This window comes from Glycine soja, chromosome 1 (genome assembly GCF_004193775.1).
Source record: "Glycine soja cultivar W05 chromosome 1, ASM419377v2, whole genome shotgun sequence".
NCBI classification, from domain to species: domain Eukaryota; kingdom Viridiplantae; phylum Streptophyta; class Magnoliopsida; order Fabales; family Fabaceae; genus Glycine; species Glycine soja.
The window spans coordinates 1,987,537-2,008,749 of record NC_041002.1 but is presented as its reverse complement, the minus strand read 5'-3'; the positions used below and the strand labels follow the sequence as shown (position 1 = coordinate 2,008,749).

Sequence of the window (21,213 nt, the reverse complement as noted above, 5' to 3'; positions counted from 1 at the left end):
TATATCAAATGATTATAAGTAGTGGTTCATAGGTGGACTACTTATTGAGTTTTTTCAATGTAAAATCGTAATAGAAAATGAGTGGATTTTTAAATTATTTGGATTGAAAGTAGAAATATATATAAAGCAGTGTGTATTGTAATGACATGTGTCCTAATAGTATATTTACATAATCTAAAATAAAAGAGTAAATAAGTCATTTTAATTTTTTAATGGACCCCATATATTTTTTTCAATTTCTTCATATAATCTTTTTAAAATAAATGTTAAAGGTGAGATTAGAACCATTAATCCTAACACACACAAAAAATTACACATATCTACTCCTAAATAAAAAGAAAATATATTATCCATATATATTATTACTATTAATTAGTATTGATAACATTATTAGTATATTAATAGATAAATCAATAATTTAATAGATATAAATATATTAGAAGAAGCTTGGTTGAAAAAAATATTATATCAATATTGTGCATATAATTTGCAAATTTTAGTTACTAAAACTTGTATTTATATATTTCCAATTAACTTTTTAATATATTTATATCATACCTAATATATTTATATTTCTGTAAAAGTATATTAATGTAAACTAATTTATATTTATTAATTATTAAATTATCTATAAATATACTAATAGTATTATTAATATTAGTTTATCAATACTGTAATTTATAATAACAATATATAAATTTATTTATTTAATAATAGTAAATACATATTCAATTTGGATGTCCAGTTTGGTCAAATTTATTTATTAAGTAGTAATAATTATATGTTCTTTAATACATGAATGAAATTATATATATATATATATATATATAATGAGGACGAGCTGGTGCAGCGATAAAGTTGTGGTGACTTGTTGGTCATACAAAAATAAAATAGAATCTTTCTTATTAATTTAATTTATTTACAACTCTGCCGGGTTCGTGAAACGGATATGGTGATGAAATGATGGTGATATATAAACAAGATTCGGGCAAAGTTGCTTTTGTTGTCTGTCATCTCAAGTGTGAAGCTTCGTGAGGCACTTTGGTGTTTGAGCTGAAGGAACAACCTTATTAACATGAAAGGCTACAAGGTTTGGACCTCAACCTTCAACAGCAGCACCACCACCACCTTCATCCCTTTCAATAATAATCTCTCCCCAAATTACCCGTTAACCCCTCCATCCTATACTGCTTCAAACTGCTTCCCATCCTTCCAAAGCCAAAGACCAAAACTTATAGCTCAGAATTTCAAACCCCACATTCTTCTATGCACCTCTCTGCCCAGTAAGTATCATTTCCCCCCAATTCTCCAATCAGTTCTCATTGTTTATTTCTTAATATGCTGTATTCTTTGTGTTTTCCACATGGGTTTATGAAAAAGTTTAAGTCTTGGTCTTTATTTGAAGTGTTAAGGGTGTCACTAGAGTTGGGTAGTAGTATAATATGAAGGGGAGAGCAGACCTGCAGAATTCTCTCTAGAAATTACAGTGATATTTGTCTGGAATTTCTTTTTTTTTTTTTAGTTTACCAAATTGTTGGCACTAAGAAATTAGAATGTTGCTGATTTGTCCTGTTGTGCTAACTTGTAAGAATTTAGATACGAAATTAGTTATGGACGAATGAATGTGTTTTCGTTTCCAAAGATGCAACTATCACCATTTTTGTTCAATTTTTTTTTTTGTTCTTATTAATTTATTCATAACTCTGCCTTGTTCGGATAAGATGATATGTAAAAAAGATTCGAGTGAAAATAAAATTAGATGTTGCTAAATTGTAAGAAATTAGAATGTTTCATGTGTCTGTAGATTTGGTCTTTAAGCAAACTGAATGACATTGTGTGATTCATGTAGCCAACTTCAGCTAGTGAGATAAGACTTTTATGTTGTCCTTGCTAACAAACAAAAAATAAGAGTGAGCATCTATACATCTTTCTTTTTAGGATATCTTCTTTCTATCTCACTCCGGATGTTTTTCTGACTAATATCTAGGGGTAGTTTTTCTGTGTCGCACTAAAAAATGAAATTCCTTTCAGGTCCACAGGCAAGCAGTGCTTCCACAGCTCAAGCTGAGGAGCATGAGGTTGAAATTGCAAAGGGTTACACTATGACACAATTTTGTGACAAAATGATAGATTTCTTTTTGAATGAAAAAACGAAATCAAAAGAATGGAGGAAGTACCTGATATTTAGAGAGGAGTGGAAAAAATACAGGGATAGATTTTACAATAGGTGCCAAAGAAGGGCAGACATGGAGAATGACCCAGTTATGAAGGAAAAATTTATTTCATTGCGGAGAAAGTTGAAGAAGGTAGTACTTTACGTTTTTTTATGTTTTTCACAACCATGCCCCCTTGCAATGTTGATTTAAGAAATAGACTCTTCTATTGCTGAATCAAAGGTGAAGAAACCTTTAAAAAATAGAACTATTGTTTTATAGCTTTTTTTATGACTCTTCTATTGCAATGTTGATTTAAGAAATAGACTCTTCTATTATCCCTGTAATTTTATACATTTTGAGCCATAAAAAGGTATTAAAAAAAAAACTTCGTACCCAATTGCCCGGAGGCTCTTCGCTATGCGAAGGTATGGGGGAGGGATGTTGTAAGCAGTCTTACCCTTGCATATGCAAAGAGGTTGTTTCCGGATTCGAACCCATGACCAACAAGTCACCAAGGCACAACTTTACCGCTGCACCAGGGCTCGCCCTCAAGATAGCATTATTATTCTTATTGTTAATTAATTACTTTTGTTAGATGGCACAAACCTGTACATCAAAAATTACTTTCATATCTAGGAACTTGCTTGGTTTTAGAGCTTCTTCCTCGGTTTTGTTTGATCAGGAGTAAGCATTGCAGATTGATGATGAAATGGAAGGACACTATGAACTGCTCATGGAAATACAAGATAGCCCAATGGACATTAATGCCATAGTTGCACGAAGGCGTAAAGATTTTACAGGGGAGTTCTTCCACTACCTCTCTCTTATTTCAGATACATATGACAGCTTGGAGGATCGTGATGGTAATTAATTTGGAATACAGACGAAATGTTTGATTTTGGGTATTTTAACTCAATGATTATTGATTCTATATCTAGTAATCACCAGAAAGATTGAGATGAATTTTGATAGTTAAGAGTATTTATAATTGTAACTTCTAATAAGAAAAAAAAAATGATCATAATAAAATTGCTCTGTTGATTCTTGAAATTTTTCTTAAAATGAGATGGAAAGTTAGACTTCTATTATAAAGGAAGAAGATATGGGATGTTTAAAATGTCTGGTGAAAAACTTAATAGAGTTAAGCAGCTTTGATGGTTTATTCTTAGTCTTCTAACATGAAAAATTTTCGTAGTGAACCCGCCCCTTGCACTCTGAAAAAAGTTAATACTTTTGATCCTGCCTTCCGAACAAAAAAAAAAAAACTTTTGATCCTGTCCTGTATATGTAGGATTTTTCTTATGATTGGCATTGGTGTATTCTATGAACAGGGATTTCCAGGCTGGGCAGTAGATGCTTGTCAGCTGTCAGTGCATACGATAATACTCTAGAGAATATAGAGACATTAGATGCTGCCCAGGCCAAATTTGATGATATCCTCAATTCTCCTTCTATTGATATTGCTTGTCAGAAGATCAAAAGCTTAGCAAAGGCAAAGGAACTTGATTCTTCATTGATATTGTTGATAAGCAGTGCTTGGGCTAAAGCAAAAGAATCTACAACAATGAAGAATGAGGTGTGAATTTTATGATGCTCCATGGTTTTGATAAGCTTCTAATTGTTTGTGCCCAGCCAATATTAATAAGGCTTTATAAAACATAAACCCAAGTAGAATGTGTTCCTCATGTGGGTGTATAGAAGCATCTCTAATACCAATAGGTTTTGATCCCCTCATATCACACCTTTGGGGAGGAGTGAGGAGCCTTAATTATGATTAAGTTCTAAATAGGATTGTTTCCGAAAGAGGATATATATGTGTAAGAGGCGACTTGGTGAGAACACTTATTATTGTGAGAAATGGAATTTTAATTTTGAACCATACAACCATACATAAATAGTCAAGATTATAAGCTAATTGGTGATCACATGACTACTTAAAAAAGTCGTGTGTTTTGGCTGCACATTTTAACGTACAGGACTTGAATAAAAATGTTGGTTGATGTTATATTGCATAGTCAGAAAGACATACAAATCACATACTCTCTTGTGAAAGATACTAATTGTCAGTGGTGGAACCAGAAATTTTTTCAGTGGGGGCAAAAAATAGTCTAATATTTTCTCAAACAAAAAATTATATAAGCTTTATTAAAAATGGTAATAAAAAATTAAAAACAGTAAAATTTAAAAGGATAAAGCGGGTACAATTAGTATCAATTTATTCTCTCTTTTATCTTTTACAACTATTTACATTCATCTTATTAAGAAAATTATCTTGTGGGGACAAGATCTATTATTTATGAGGGCAAAAAAATTATTTATTCAATATATTCAACTAAAAGAATTTACTTTGTGGGGGCAATTTCCCCCATTAGCCTCCATATAGATCCACCGGTGCTTATTGTCATAAACCAAAATAGACAAGGATCTAATGCTAACTTCTGCTTCTTCGTTATCCTTCAGTTATAATTATAACTATTATTAATATAATTCTATACATACATTGGCTATGTCTATGAATGCTGCATGGGGGTGGAAATTAAGAGGTTTCCAAGTCTTTCCAATGTAATGCTGATACCAGGACAGGCAGCCAAGTATGAATCTTTGTTACAGGGGTCATAGAATATAAAGGAACCTAACTGAACTGATTGTTCTGATTTTTAAATCGATCTGTATAATCTGAAAGCCCTCCTCCTTTGTTCATCTAGCATAGAATCCATGGAAGCTTAATTTTGACTGCTCAAGCTTAGAAAAGATGATTAGACTGCATTATGCATGTCAGCACGTGTGCTCATCAACCTTGCTTTATATTGTGCAGGTGAAAGATATAATGTACCAATTGTACAGGGCCACAAAGAGCAGCCTAAGGAGTATTACTCCAAAAGAAATAAAGCTACTCAAACATTTGTTGAACATCATTGATCCCGAGGAGCGATTCTCTGCATTGGCAACTGCTTTCACCCCTGGTGATGAACACGAAGCCAAGGACCCTAATGCTCTATACACGTGAGAGATTTTCCCACTAGTTCATTCTAATCTGTATCTTTTTTTGTGTGATTAATCTGATATACTCCTTTGAGTTTGATGTGATTAAGCAGCACCCCAAAGGAGCTGCACAAGTGGATTAAGATCATGCTCGATGCATATCATCTGAACAAGGAAGAAACAGATTTGAGAGAAGCCAGGCAGATGACTGACCCTGTGGTAATTCAGAGGTTGTTTATCCTTAAAGATACTATTGAACAAGAATATATGGAAAAAGATACAACCCAGAAGTCTGAGACAAAAGATGACTCTAAATCAGAAGAGTTTTAAGGTGCTTCTCATAAACATCCATGCTTGCCAATGTGTTTCCTGTTTCATGCCTCTTTTGATCGAGAAGGAAGGGTTGAAGTGGAGAGAACGACCAAATGCTAGAAAAATGTAATGAAGTTACTACTTACTACCCTTTCAAAGATTTTGTAATATTTGCAGTTGGATGTTAACATATTTCACCTGATTTTCATTGCAAAGTTGAGGATTGTACTTCTAGGTGTAAATTATAAGGCATCCACCATATCAAGGTGGATGATGACAAACCATTTTGAGGTTTAACCTAGAATAATAGAATCAATATAAGTAGGAAGTAGATTTTCCTTCTATATATAAACAGTCCTCCTTGTTTCTATGGGAAATTTTCTTATCAAGTTAAATCAAAGCATGTTTGGGTGGTAGGAAATTGGTTCATAAAAAGTTATTAGTACGTCGTTGCACATAACCACTTGCAATCACTAACTATATGACATGATTTACAAGTTATCATCATTTTTCTCACCAGCAAAAGAAAAATTTATTATTTTTTTTTGGCTTAATTGTATTTTTTACTCTTAAATTTTTAACTTTTGGTGAATTTTATCACAACTTTTTAATTTGGTATATTATACTTCTAATTTTTAAGAAAATTGTGAATTTTATACTAGTCATTTATCTATTAATAAACATAAATTTTGAATATAAAATTTGTCAAAAAAATAAAATATTAGAAATAAAATTTATCAGAAAATAAAAAAAGTTAGATTTATCAAAAAATTAAAAAGTAGAAGATAAAAAATATAATTATATTAGAAGTAAAATACTAAGATACAATTTGTAAGTTGATAAAATATGGTAAATTAATTTATTTAGAAATAAAATTCGTTAAAAAAAAGTTATAAAGTAAAAATGCCTTTTCCTTTTACTTCTACGTATTGTATTGGCAGTTTCAGAATCATCCATTTACTTTTTCGGATAGATAGTGATGGACTGATGGAAAACTGAAATCATGTTAAGCAGCTCAGCGGTTTTCATTGAAGACTCAGCGAAATAACGTGAAGCATCAAGCTTCAACCTTGCCCTTTAACGTATTATTCGGCCTTATCGTTTTCTGATATATTTTATTTTTCGTCATGTCATGGTCGTTTTCTGATATATATATATATATATAAAGTCTTCGTGGTTAGCAACGGGTACACGAAAAGAGAAAGAGAGGAACAAGGCCAAGTTTGGATGAGAACATGTTTTGTATCATCAGTGTGGATATTTAACAATAAATATCTGCTATGTTATAAAAAAAATATAATAAGAAATTTAAAAAAATAGGATTAATATCCTCGAGCTTAACGAGAGGGGTGGGGACTTAGGGTAGTTCAAATTTTCTTGGATAAATTTGAGTGGATTAGCTAATTACCTTAGGCTATGAGTAATCTTGTTATGCCTAATCGGTTTTCACGTTTTTGTCATTGCTCCTAGCTTTGTGCATGCATTCTACCATTTTTCACGGAATAATCTTTCATCTTCCCCTAAATAAGTTATTAGGCTTTATAATATGTGTTTTTATTTTGGTCTCAAAATTTTTATTGTGTCCCTATCATTTTTCTTTTATTAAATCCGGAATGTTGAGATTTCTTATTAAGTGATACTTTGACATTTTGACTAACAGATATTATAAATAAGTATAATATTTACCTAAATAATAGAAACTGAAATGCATAAATGGAAAAAAAATTACATATTAGGTAAGGATTAAAAACTTACATAAACATAATTTCTTAAAAAAAATCTATTGTGTTTTCAAAAAATCACTTTAGTTCTCTTTATTTCAGAATTGAGTCGAGTGAAACCTTTTTTACATGAAAAATATTTCTTAGATAACATTAACATGAGAGAGAAAAAAAGTGATTAATTTAATTGATGATATAACATGATAGGAAAATAGAGATAAAGAAAAAAAAAGAATTATTAATAAGATATTTAAATTTTTGTATCATCAAAATAGTTGTATAGCATAAATGATTTTTTTTATTAAGATCAGCTTGTGTTGGTAGATAAATCATTTAGCTAAAGTCCAAAAGTTCTTGTGACAATAATGATATAAAAACAAATCATTTAGTTTTTTTGTCCCAATATATATTATTTTAAACTGTTTAATATTATGGAGAGGATTAAAAATAATACATGTTGAGAACAAGGGTGGGTTTGGTAGAGAAAAAATAAGGTGAAAAGGAAGAAATTTTTAAAAAAATTAATGGAGATCCAACTCTTCTACCACCCTATTTTAATTTATTTTTTCTCTGATTCTTTTCTTTCATTTTTTTTTTCACTCTACCAAACCCACCTAAAGAAGATATTTTTAATTATAAGGACATAAAGGAATAATACATTTAACGACCAAATGAGTAACTATTTTTTTTATTAATAATTAAGTCATATAGTATTTCCTTATTTACTTTTTTTCAAATGAACATTGTTGATATTTTTGGTACAAGTCATGATTGTGGATAGAGTAATTGGTTGTACTATTAATTAGATCAGACGTACATCCTTGACATTATTTTCAGCTGCAGTACAAGTCTATAAGATACAAAGACACTAGTTTGAGTAGTTGTATCATACAATGCCTATTGCAACGTCATAGAAACAGAAAAGTTCACAAGCTCAGTCAGATACAGTCATTCATACAGATCCTCCTTTTAAGGAAGTTCCCTGTCTGCAGCTACAGCCTCTGCCTCAGTTTCTGTGTAACTGGTAATCCCAAATGGCCTTTTCATTAATTTTATTCTCTTTCTGTAATGTTGATACAATGTAATTGTGTATTGGTGTATGTTGTGGATGATCATATGATGTTTGTTTGTTTTTGTTACATGAGTTTAGTTGAAAGATTTAATGGTTTCCTTCCTTTTATCTCTTGAAATTTTCTCGTTGACCAACCTGTAGATAATATTTGTTCTTTTATATTAGTTATTGTAGACCCTTCTTTAAATATTACACCTTTTTTTTTTCTTTAAGATTACTGTGGAGAACATGAAATAGGGGAAACAAATTTTGTGGATCATGTTTTATCGCTCCATCTTCTATTTTGACTGCGAAGTTTAGACAAATATGTTTCAGAGGCACTTTAATTTACACCAAAATGTTTCTGGGAGATTGCTGTTTTTCAGTTTAAATTGAGAGATGGAACCACAACAAGAAATGGAGTGGAATGAGGCCCAAAAGATTCCAATAAGCGTGGACCTTGAGGTTGTAGCAAAAAAACAGCTTCAGTTCCTTGCAACTGTTGATAAGAACCGTCACCTCTATGACGGTCCTGCCCTTGACAGAGCTATCTATAGGTGAACATTCTATGAAGTATTTCTTGTATTTGATGAAGATAGAGTTCCATTCTTAAAAGTTAAAGTAGTTTCAAAAAACAATTTTTTGTTTTACTTTTTTAAAAAAAAAAAATATCTGAGCTGAAGCCAAGAATTCTATAAATGGCCTCAAGGAAGGACATTTATGAAGATATAAGATGAGTTGATAGTTAAGGAAGAAAGAAAGAGGAAAAAAGTCACGAATTCAATCTCTTTTACTAATAGAAACTAACATTTGTTGATAAAAAAAAGGACCTTTACATTCATGCGTAAAAATCCTTCCTTCACACATGACAGCTTTGCAATGCAGTTCCCATGAAATCTTTGCAATGTTTTTCAGATTTAGATGTCATGGATTTTCTGTTCTTATATCTATCAGAAAATAGGTCATTTTTTAAGTTTCTTGTGCTGGTTTTACAACAATGAAATTGTGTATTCAGGTACAATGCTTGTTGGATTCCCTTGCTTGCCAAGCATTCCGAGTCTCCGATTTTTGAAGGGCCATTGGTAGTTCCTCTTGACTGTGAATGGATTTGGCACTGTCACAGGCTCAACCCGGTAGGCTTCAGACCAGAATATATATATATATATATATATATATATATATATATATATATATATATGTATGTATGTATGTATATATATATGTATGTATGTATGTATGTATTACTTCCCTGATTATTAGCAATATTGGTTGTTTGATTGAGTTGTGTTATTAGTACTAAAATTTGGTTCATTCTATTACGCAGGTAAGGTACAAAACTGACTGTGAGGAACTTTATGGACGGGTACTTGACAACTTTGGTGTTGCCACTACTGTTGAAGGAATTTGTGGCTGGCAAACTGAAGAAATCTGGAATAAATTGTATCCTGATGAGCCCTACAATGCTGATTTGGTTAATCTTCTCCCAGAGGATATCTCTAAAAGGATTTCTAAGCTTGAAAAATACACCAAGTATGATTTGATTTCAGCTGCTAAGAGGCAGAGTCCATTCTTTTACCAGGTAAAGGAGAGTTAAGAGTTTATCCAGTTGTTCTATTTCACTTTGCATTACTAAATGCTTGATATGCTCTGTCTCTGCCAAAGCCCTGATTTGAAAGTTAGCATGGTTTAGGCTGTGTTCAACTAGACTCTTCTTCAATTTTATCAATTTGTGATTAACTATATTTTTCTTGCTTGCCAATAGATCCATGTGGTTTCAAAATACATTGTTTTGAAAATCTTAAATTCAGACTATTCATCCTTAATCGTTTGGAAGCATTTCCAAATAACATTAATATCATATGTGGTGATGTATGAGTTCAGTGTTCAGTTATTTGTCTGTTTAGTTTAGTTGGATAACAAACAATTTTGTGAAATTCATTTGCCAATGGTCTTTCTTGTGCGTGGCTAGTACATAATGCTGCATCTTCTCAATGGATTCTATATCTGTCGTCTTTTGTGACAGGTATCAAGAACGCACATGAAAAATGATCTCTTTATCAAGGAAGCTGTGGCCAGATACAAAGGGTTTCTGCATCTCATCAAGAGAAACAAGGAAAAGGGTATAAAACGCTTTTGTGTTCCAACATATGATATTGACCTAATCTGGCATTCTCACCAGTTACATCCAGTTGCTTATTGTAAAGACCTCAATGAAGCACTTGGAAAAGTATTGGAGCATGATGATACAGACTCAGATAGAACTAAAGGAAAGAAACTGGATCTTGGTTTTTCTGGAACCACCAGACAGTGGGAAGTCACATTTGGTACAAGATATTGGAAGGCTGGAGCAATGTATAGGGGTAATGCACCGTCTCCTATCACAAGTAACCCTTTTCCATCTAGCATTACTTGCAAGAAGGTTGTTTCATCAAATGAGTACCCACAAGAAATTTCGCTACCAGATCGGAAAGTTATGGAGGTACCCTAAGATCTCCTCTTATGTGTCATGTTACATGTTTTAATATCTAGCTCTGAATTATGTGCATACATATATTAACATGTCCATGCAACATTTATTGTGTCATGTACAAGAATATGCAAATTTAAGTCCTTACCACATATCATAAGTTTGTATTACTAAGTTGTTTTATGGGATCAATGTTGGTGCAAATGTTTTCTTTCAGATCCCTAGAATAGTTCTGTGGCTTGCAAAGCTTTTCATCATAACAAGGATATAAACTGTTCGAATCAAGGACAATTGGAAGGTTTATTTATAAAGGCTCCAACTGGGTTATAATTTTGTAAGCAGCAAGCTGGTCATTTTATCTGTGCTCTAGAGCTTAACGGATGACTGTTTAGATAATGGGCTGATCCATGTGCTGCTACAAAATGTAACCGTTCTTCTTGTCTTATAAATAAGACAAGTAGAGGCGAGAGCCTAGTTGTATTACACTAGTCCCTCTAACAATTTCTCTCTCTTGAGTATGTTTGTCAGCTTTGACATAGAACCATAGTTGTTTAGGATACCAAAGAAGATGCAATTTAGCAACTAAAAATAAAATTACCTGTGTATAGTAATGGCAATCTTTCTTGACTAGGGAGATCATAATACTATCACTTCTTTTGATTCAGCTTCTTGTCACATTGTACTGTTCTGCATGTATATATAAAAGCATAAGCAAACTAAACTGAATAAATATCACTGAAACAGCTTCTGTTTATATGAGAATAGTATTTGTAATTTCCTCTTTCATCCAACCAGGTTCTCTTGGAGTTCATTGGGGTTAAAAACTTACCAGAGGGACAGGAAGGAGATCTCTGTGTTTTATTTTCCAAATCACAGCCTGATGCATTTTTTGATGCTAAAAGGAGACTGAGTATTTTATCAGTGTCTAGAGAGAAACAGGTTGCATCTTTCCGGTGTGAACCAACAGGAGAGCTGCTTTTTGAACTCATGTCCTCTTCTTCTTCCAAGTTATCAATAAGAAAATCAACAAAGACACTTGGTTCTGCATCTTTCTCTATGAAAGACTATCTTGACCCAGTTTCAAAACTCTATGTTGAGAAATGGTTGGAGTTGGTGCCGGGTTCTGGTACTATGAGCTCAAAGCCAATCTTGTTACGAGTAGCCATCTCATTTACTGTCCCAGTTCTTGCCCCATATACACTTGAAATGACTCAGTCTCGTCCATTTTCCAAAAATACATGTCTCTTCAACCTTCCTGTTAGGCCTCAACATGCTAAAAGCTGGACACATGTAACAGATGAAAATGGCACCAGAATCATCAGCCTTCAAATGAGGTACAGTCTATGTATGCACTTTATGCCAGATATCAATAGAAGCTCCCTGCCTAAATGTGTTCATCATTTTCTTATGGTCATGTTGGGGACTAGTCTCTTAGTGATTTATGCATGTTGTCGCTTCTACAAGCATGATTTTCTTTGCTGTTTGTCTTGTGTCTTCGAAATATCAACTTGTTTTAATTGCATTTGAATGATGCTCGAATTACCTAGTCCTTGTGGTCATCTAATTCCTAGATTATCAATCATTTTTATCTGCCACAAATGCTTGCAAATGTCATACATGTTTGAATTCCACATAACCTATCTTGCATATATTATTCAGAATGACTGCCACTTGTAATGAAGTCTTCTTAATTAATTAAGCTCAAAAATTATCTTTCCTATCTCTGATTACATTTTAGGGATTTGAAGAATGCAAAGAACATAGGAAATCCTGGAAAGGAGGTTGTTGGCCTCATGAAATCTGGTGAAACTCGCACTCTTGCTGAGTTTATGGAAAATGGATGGTCTATTTTGGAGAATCTTTGGTTGTTTCACCTTCCAAACAAATCTACAAATGATGGTCATCTCTTTGAGCTTACTGGTGCCAACAAAAGGGTATGCATTTATTCTAAAGAATTTCCATTTTAAAAATATATCTCGTCATGCCAAGAGCTCTCTTGGTTCTTGATTACAGTGTTCACAAATCCAATAGCATGATATTCATTAGCTACGCTGGACATAAGATTGTTAAAGATAAAAATGTGGGAAATGAGATGGATTCGAACTTAGTTCTAAGGTTAGATTCATGTGATTTTGGTTAAGGTGAGAATTTTCCCCGGAAGAAAGCTAGACTATGAACTGAGACACAATGGGAAACGGGGAAATGAAATGGATTTCCTAACAGCTGTTGAATTCTCCATAGAAGAACCCTATGGCAAAGCAGTGGCATTGCTTGACTTGAGATCTAGACATGTCACGGTACCTTACTTTTTTGCTACTATGTCAAACATCTTCTATAGAGGGACATTCTTGTTTTACATTAGCTAATTTGTTTTCTGCTTTCTTCTCCCTCCTTGTTTTCTAAAATTTGATAGGCAAAGGAGAAGTGGATGGTGCTTCCTGGAATCATTTTGACTTTTATTGCTTCCAATATAATGAAAAAAGAAGGATATGAAGGCATCATTGCTAAAAGTAAAGATTTGAAGGTGAATGGCCCAAATGAGGAAAATGAAAAGACAGTCTTGAATGGAACGGGGTTGAGTTCTACTAATATGTGCAATGAAGATGAGGGGATAACATACAAATCTGAAATTTCCATTGGAGGCTGTGGAAATGCAGTGGAAAGTGGTGGCTGTGGTGCTGGTTGTGGTGGAGGCTGTGGAAATTTGATTAAGAGTGGTGGCTGCGGCGGTTGTGGTGCTGGTTGTGGTGGAGGCTGTGGAAATTTGATTAAGAGTGGTGGCTGTGGCGGTTGTGGTGCTGGTTGTGGTGGTTGTGGTGGAGGCTGTGGAGGAGGGTGTGGATCTATGTTGAAGAGTGGTGGTTGCGGTGGTTGTGGAGGTGGTTGTGGAGGCTGTGGAGGAGGGTGTGGAAATAGGTTGGAGAGTAGTGGCTGTGGAGGTTGTGGTGGTGATCTTATGGATAGTAAATGTGGTATTGATGAACATTTCATTGAAGAGCTAAAGTATGTGAATGAAGAAGCAGTCACTGCATGAAGCATGTTTCATGATTATGCATTGTCACTATTGTATTGTATGTATGAACGTGTGTCTATGAGCTTCTCAATTTCGCTTCTCTCTCATTGATGTCTTTCTTAGACAGAAAACGTAGAAAAATAAGCAGGAGAGTTAAATGTGTAATAATCAACTTGGAGGTAATGATTCTCAGTTAGTTACCTGTGTGTGTCCTTATGCCTTTCTGTTTATGCATGCTTCTGGATATTAAGATATTTTCATGTGGTATAGATTCTACTCTTTTTTTTTTATTAGTGTGGTATAAACTCTCTTGTGTCGCAAAGTTTTTCTCCCTCGTGATGGAATATATGGATTTTGATAGCCAAATTTGCAACTTGCAAAAATATGTTGATGATTTGCCAAAACTTAACAAAGGAATTTTGTAAACACTTTTATTAGGTTGGAAGTGAGTGGTGCCCAACTTTCTATATTGCTTGATCAAGACTCCATTTCTTAATATTTCACTTGGTTAAACAATTTCTTTAAAAAGTTTACATACGTGATTATACTTAATAACTATGTGAATAGTATTACATTTTTATGTTTAATCATTAATGAAATAATTAGTATTAGATATAAAGAAAATTAAACTTTTAATTATAATATATTTTCTATAAATAAAAAATAATATACATTTAAATTTGTATCATTAAGTTCCAGAATTGGAGTTTTCTGGGGTTTGGGTGCCTATCCAGAACATTAAAGTGTAATATGTTTAGCTCTTTGGTAAGCCTGAATCCTCTTAATTATGGTAAGACCTGAACATATTCCTTTCTTCAAAATTGTTGGGGATATGATATTTTTCTCGCTATATGATATTATTAGGTAAGATATGATGAAATAATATGATATGATTAAATAAAATAAGAATATGATTATGTTAGATTAGATAAGATAATAACGGTGCAATGACTCGGTCTACAATTCGGATTGTTGCTTCTGTCTATTGGGCTTGACCCAATGGGGATCCAAGGGTACACAATACAAATTTTTATTATACTTTTTTAACTTCAGCTCCTTTCTGGGATGATCGATCCATACATGGCCAACAACTACATGCTTCTTATAGGATCGAAGCAAAGTTAAATCCATAAGGCCTCCTCCAGATGGGGGTTCAATGATACGGTCATCAGCTGGTATTATCAATGGTTGAGGTTGTAGCTGTGCCTATGCTTGTGCCTTTGGTTATGACTCTACCTATGATTGATGTCGTCAAGTCAACTCTCCATCACCACGTGTTGATGCAGTCACACATTGCCTTTGTGCCTCCGGATCTAAGACAAAGACAGTATGTTTCATGCGAGCCATCTAAAAAAACAAAATATTAATTAAACAATTAAATTAAACAATAAATTAAATAATTTAAAAAATAAAAAATAAACACAATGAATATATGTTTTGTTGTGTTATTCATCAAATAACACAATAAAATCATATTTCCATTGTGATGTTTTGAAAACAACATAATGGAAGTACAAGTCCATTGTGTTATTTGATGAATAACACAATAAAATTTCACTTTCATTGTGGATTTTTACAAAACTAAAAAATGAAAATAACAAAATACAATTTTGTTCTATTTTGAGTTAAGATATACAACGAAACCACACTTTTATTGTGGGTTTTTTTCTTTGCTTTGAAAAAGTATACAATGGAAGTGTGATTTTATTGTGTTTCTAAACCCATAACACAATTAAATCACATTTTTATTGTATATTTTTTTTAAATAAAAAAAGACAATAGATATAAGATTTCATTGTGCTATGGGTTCAAAAACACAATGAAAACGTATTTTCATTGTGCAAAAAAATGAAAAAAAAAGGCAAGAAGGAGAAAGAGTTGGAGAGAAAAAGAATGAGAAGGAGAGTGGGAGTGAGAGAAGAAGAGGGAAGGGGAAAGGTTGGGTGGTTTTGGCAGGGGGAAGAGAGAGTTGAAGAGGGGGGGGGGGGGGGGGGAGAAGGGTAATTTTGACTATTTCCTATCATTTTTGAAAATGGTAGTACAAATAATTATTTCACGAGCAAATTCAACTTTGATCATCAGCATGGGTAATTTGGAGGCCCAACTATAAGGGTGGTTAGTAGGTCCATATGCACCATCCTTAATTGAGCTTAGATTTGTCTTGAAAGGAAAATAGAAAATCTGCTTCCACCAAAACATTCTACCTTTGTCTCAATCAATGTTTTATTCCCTCTAAAATCTATACAAACATGTTGAATATATGAATAAGGTATTAGGATGAAGTTGGAATGTATATATTCTCCTCACATCAAAAGAAAAAACAAAGCCTCTAGTCCTCTACAAATGGAAACCAAACCACCCCATTATTCTAGTTTCCAAAATTATAATTTCTGTACCAAAATTAACGTCAATCCAGTCAGGAAAATTCATGAATAAAGTTTTGATCTGGGTGGCCCCTGTCTCATTTGGATGGTTCCAGCAAGGCTCTTTAGCGTTTGTCCAGGAATCTTTCAATTTCATATAGTTTATAGTTTAATGCTCCCCCGATCAATCTGATCAAGAGCCAGAAGAAACAAATTATGTGCCAATCGATGGATAACCCTATAACTGGTTCTTCAAGAAGCCGAAATAACAAAATAGAATTGAGTCAAAGACAAAACTTCAATTAATTAAGATGAGAAAGCCTACATCACATCTTTCATTATCTGTCGCATTATTATAATTTATACATCTTAAAAATCTAATTGGCCATCATATCATAAATATAATTATAACAAACAGTTGATACAAATGATAATAATTCATAAAAAAAGCAATCTAATGTGGATATGAATTTTATACACACTTGATAGTCTTATATTTATGACTGCTGCTGAATCAATCGAAACTATGGTCCATAGATTAAAAAGAAATGAAAATGTTAACTAATCAATTTCACCTGTGACCTAATTCAACTCATGTATGAATTTATGACTGTAAACAGAATTTACAGCTGCACATAGTTGATGGAAATGCAAGTAAGTTGCGGGAATCTAATGATCACGATCACATTTTTGGAATTTAGTTAATGGATCATCCCATTTTACACACATTCGGTTGAAAATAATCCGGCATATGAGTTTTGACAAAGCTCACAGCAATGATGTCTAGGTTTGATTTGGTAAACTAGTGACAGGTGAAAGAGAACAAGTATAAAAGGACATAGATAGAAGTTTCAATTCGATGTGATATAAAGCGAGGGATGTAAATAGTTGGAGGCTTGGACATGTCTCCACATGAAGCTATGTTTTCATTAGTAGCTAGAAGCCTATAAAGTTTCAAAACCATGAGTATCAATGGATACTGACAATGATAGGAGATTGTAATGTCTCCATGTAGCAAAGAAAACAAATGGAAATGATAGCTAAATACAAGATCTCAGTTGAGGTATAAGCAAAGTCAATGTGTGTATATAACTGAGAAGCCATTTTGAATGATCAGAATTAAAGTCCTAAATATATCCAAGCATGTGGGATGCAATCATTAGTTAGGCATGATTATTACCTCGTGTTAGGAGCATTTTCAACAGGGCCTAGTGTTCGGTATTCAGCTCTTTGATTCAATTCATTTTCCACACTAACAGGAATTACACTAGCTAGGTGGAAAAGAATAGTGGTAACATATGGACTTTTATAAAATTCAGTAAATACATATGTTTAGCCTTGACTTCTATTAATTAATCAAATGCCGAGTTCTTCAACTCTACCTCCCTATTTGGTTTAGCAGACACCTCAATATGATGATATTATGTGTAGAAATTTAATCATATATATTACTCTCATCATTAGCTAGCAAGATAGCCTTTTCATATGATATATACCCCTCATACCATCACTGACATTTCATTATAGTAATTGCCAATTGCTATTTAATGCGCTTACTCTTTTTTGGTACATCAATGCAGCTTACTTTAATTTGCTACCATGGCTTATTTCACCTTTTTGTTTTACTTACATGTAAGATTGATGATAGCTTGCAAGTATACATTGTTTTGGATTATTTTCTTTCACATCATTGTAGCCATGAATTTCAGTGTTTCAACTTCCAAGTTACAATCACTTGTGTTTGCTTTAATTAAAAGTTGTGAGTAATCCGGGTTATGAAAATCTTACTTGTATGATGGATAACATATATTTTCTCTAAACTCATATATATATATATATATAAGATTTTGTATCTTGAACTTAAATATAATAAATAATTTTATCATACTTAAATTATCATTTTAAAAAAAAATCATTTAATTTTAATTTTATTTATTTATGATATCAAATTTTAATGAAACATATTTTAAAAATAATCTTATTTTTTATTTAAGATTAATAAAATTAAATAATGTCAACCATCTGTCTTAATAAATATAAAATTTGTTATTTATGTTTATATATCATTTCCCTCATATATTATTATTTATTGGTTCCCTCATTGTTTCATGTTGCAATCACTTAGGACGTGCTCTTAATTAAAAGTTTTAAGTAGAGAGAAACTCAAGTTTAACTAACATGCGTGATTGATAGCATATATTCCTCGCATTTCATAATAATTGTTATGTAATAAAGAACAAATTATTCTAAAATAATTATTATTTTAATTTTTTAATATAATATTAATTATTTTTCTCACTTATTTACCTTATAACATTAATAATATGGACTATAAAAATAAAAAATAAATTAATGATGATAAGATTAATTTTATAAATTTATTATCATTTTTTGTCTATTTATTTATTTTCCTTGGTCTGAATAAAAAAACCTAAAATTATAATGAAACAGAAGGTATAATAAAAGTGAGAAACTTTTGATTATTTTCTTTGGTTAATTATATTTCTCTACACGTTCTTTTGTCAACTGTTGAGAATTATTTTCTTAAAAAATACTACTCCAATCCCCATTTTTAAAATATAAAGTTTCTAATATATTGGTAACGGAACTAATAATAATATTCGTTATTGAAAATCATATATGTTACTCATGGTTTGAATTTTGAAACACGCTAGTACCTTACAAGGATAGAAATTAAAAGATCATTAACCTTCTAAAAAAGATCATTAACTTTCAAAAATCAATTTTCTTTTTTTATTATTAATGGAATGATTAAAATATATACTCCATTTAATTTAAACATTTTTTTGTTACCAATTTTGCCTATTTTAGCCTTAATAATCACGGATATATTCAATTGTCTGCACATACCTAACAAAAACTATGTATGAAATTGATTTTCCTCATCTCACATATTTTCCCCATAATTGGATGCCTTTTTTTCCGGTAGTTAGGATAGTGGAAGTTGAAAAATGTATAATAACTAAACAACAAAATAAAAAGATACTGAAGAATGTTTTTCGTTAAAATAGTGTAAAACTACATCCATGCGGATGCATGATAGACTATAAAATTAAGTGTACACGTAATATTATATACATTTAATTATAACGTTGTATAACTTAGCAAGGGAGAACTAAGATTAATATAAGATACACCATTTTATATGTTACTAAATATTTATGAATCAAACAACTGAGTTGAAAGTTGAAAATGAAATGTAATTAACAATTTATCATTTAAAGTTATAACAATTTTAAAAATAAAATATTAGTCATTCTAAAGTAAATGAAAACTAAGTTTAATAAAATTAGAATATATAATTTATTTTATAAGTTGACAACCAGACTTTGCTGAAACATTCTGAGCATTTAATTGTAACCGACCAAAATGCACACATGTTGGCTGTTCCATTTTTTGCATAATTAAATGTATACGATAATTGTATACATTTAATCATAATTGTATACAATTTATCAAATAAGAACCAAAATTAATAAAATTAAAATATATAATATATTTTATAAAATATTGTTATTTATGATTATTTATGTTTTAAAATTTTATAAACAATCAAATACATATTTAATTTTATTGAATTTATTGTCGTCAAATATGTTATTAATATATTATTTATAAAAGATTAATTTATGAAGTAAAAATTTAAAACTGTTAACATGCATTTATTATGAATATATTGAAGATCAATTATAAAACTAATTTGACTCGTATGATAAATTATCTAATAAGAATAATTCAAAGTATTTTATTTAAATTTAAAAAACAAAATTGTCGTCAAATATGTTGTTAATATATTATTTACAAAAGATTAACTTATGAAGTAAAAATTTAAAACTGTTAAGATGCATTTATCATGAATATATTGAAGATCAATTGTAAAACTAATTTGGAGTATCAGAGAACAATGTCATATGATAAATGATCTAATAAGAATAATTCAAAGTATTTTATTTAAATTTAAAAAACAAAATTGAACCAAAAAATAAAATAAAAAATAAAAAAATTATTTAATCTTATGTTTATATATAATTATTTTAAAAAAAATTATATAAATAATGGTTATGATAAATATGACAATGAATCACCACGAGATTTTATGTTATTTCTCATTCTTGCTTCTCAACATTGTTTCCATCCCCGTCCTTAAATCTCGATGACGATAAAAATCTTGTATTTATCCACAATTTTATATGGGATCATGTATACTTGTCGATCTTCACCCTTGCACACTGAAATTGTTATTGTTATTATTTTATAACAATATATTTTTACATATTTTGTGTCTAATTTTAAATTTATAACTAATTTTAAAAGTAATTAAATTGAATGTCATGAAATTACCTTCTTGGTATAATTGTATCCATTATTTACAATTTTGTAGAATTAGTAAATGATAACCACGAATAATTAAAAGAAAAATGCTAATGATAAAATATACAGTGATATTACTAGAGCCTAAGAGAGGGTTGAAAGACTTTAGAAACATTGTAACACTTCCTAATAAAAAAAATGAACAAAATTGAAAGTAACACCTCCAAAGCAAATAAATTTAGAAAAAACAATCACTTGAATTCTACCATACCTATCAATGCCACAAGCAACACAAGAATGAAGGCACCCTTGCTTACCATCCTCCAATTCACTCCTCTTCTGCAATGAATTTTTGTTAATCAGGTAGCAAAGTGAATAAAGACTTTCAAATCAAAATGACTTGTGGTAACCTTTCAAGCTTAAGAGTAATCGTGCAAGAGAACAAATCTAAAAAAAATAATAGAAAGCAATATGAAAAGAAGCAGATAAAAATTCCTTTACTCCAAAGAATGTGTTTTTAATTAGTTCATAGAGTGTAAATCATGTAAGAAGTTTAGAATACATTAATAATTTTTATTTTTCTCAAATTAAACAAAAAGTATATTATCAATATTTTTTTAATCTTTTTTTTATCATCCAATACTTCGAGATTTTTAAACATGAAAAAGATGAATGAGAATAGATACTTACCACCAAAGGTGGAGAAGTAAACAAAAAACACATAAAACAATTATTGCAAAATTATTTATTTAAAAATTAAAACTACTAATTGTTTTTCATTTTAAAAGTACACATGGAGCAAAATATTAAAATCAG

At 31.2% G+C, this 21,213-nt stretch overlaps 2 protein-coding genes across 4 annotated transcripts; both read left to right on the top strand.

Moving 5' to 3' along the window:
- Positions 1-958: 958 nt before the first annotated feature.
- On the top strand, positions 959-5,866 carry LOC114409011 (uncharacterized protein At4g37920-like). The gene is made up of 6 exons (XM_028372285.1): positions 959-1,283; positions 2,032-2,306; positions 2,854-3,019; positions 3,488-3,732; positions 4,972-5,159; positions 5,252-5,866. The coding sequence occupies exons 1-6, from the start codon at positions 1,076-1,078 to the stop codon at positions 5,466-5,468; spliced, it is 1,299 nt and encodes a 432-aa protein (XP_028228086.1). The 5' UTR covers positions 959-1,075; the 3' UTR covers positions 5,469-5,866.
- A 2,140-nt stretch (positions 5,867-8,006) lies between these two features.
- LOC114408994 (glycine-rich domain-containing protein 1-like) lies at positions 8,007-13,992 on the top strand. Of its 3 annotated transcripts, none has more exons than XM_028372256.1 (9): positions 8,009-8,195; positions 8,609-8,779; positions 9,238-9,355; positions 9,547-9,801; positions 10,246-10,701; positions 11,485-12,023; positions 12,428-12,623; positions 12,831-12,986; positions 13,103-13,992. In XM_028372256.1, the coding sequence occupies exons 2-9, from the start codon at positions 8,622-8,624 to the stop codon at positions 13,721-13,723; spliced, it is 2,499 nt and encodes an 832-aa protein (XP_028228057.1). In that variant the 5' UTR covers positions 8,009-8,195; positions 8,609-8,621; the 3' UTR covers positions 13,724-13,992. The 3 variants fall into 3 exon arrangements, with proteins under 3 accessions (XP_028228074.1, XP_028228057.1, XP_028228066.1); XM_028372265.1 differs by having other exon boundaries at positions 8,594-8,779; XM_028372273.1 differs by lacking the exons at positions 12,831-12,986; positions 13,103-13,992 and adding an exon at positions 12,703-12,821 and having other exon boundaries at positions 8,007-8,195.
- The last annotated feature ends 7,221 nt before the right edge of the window (positions 13,993-21,213 follow it).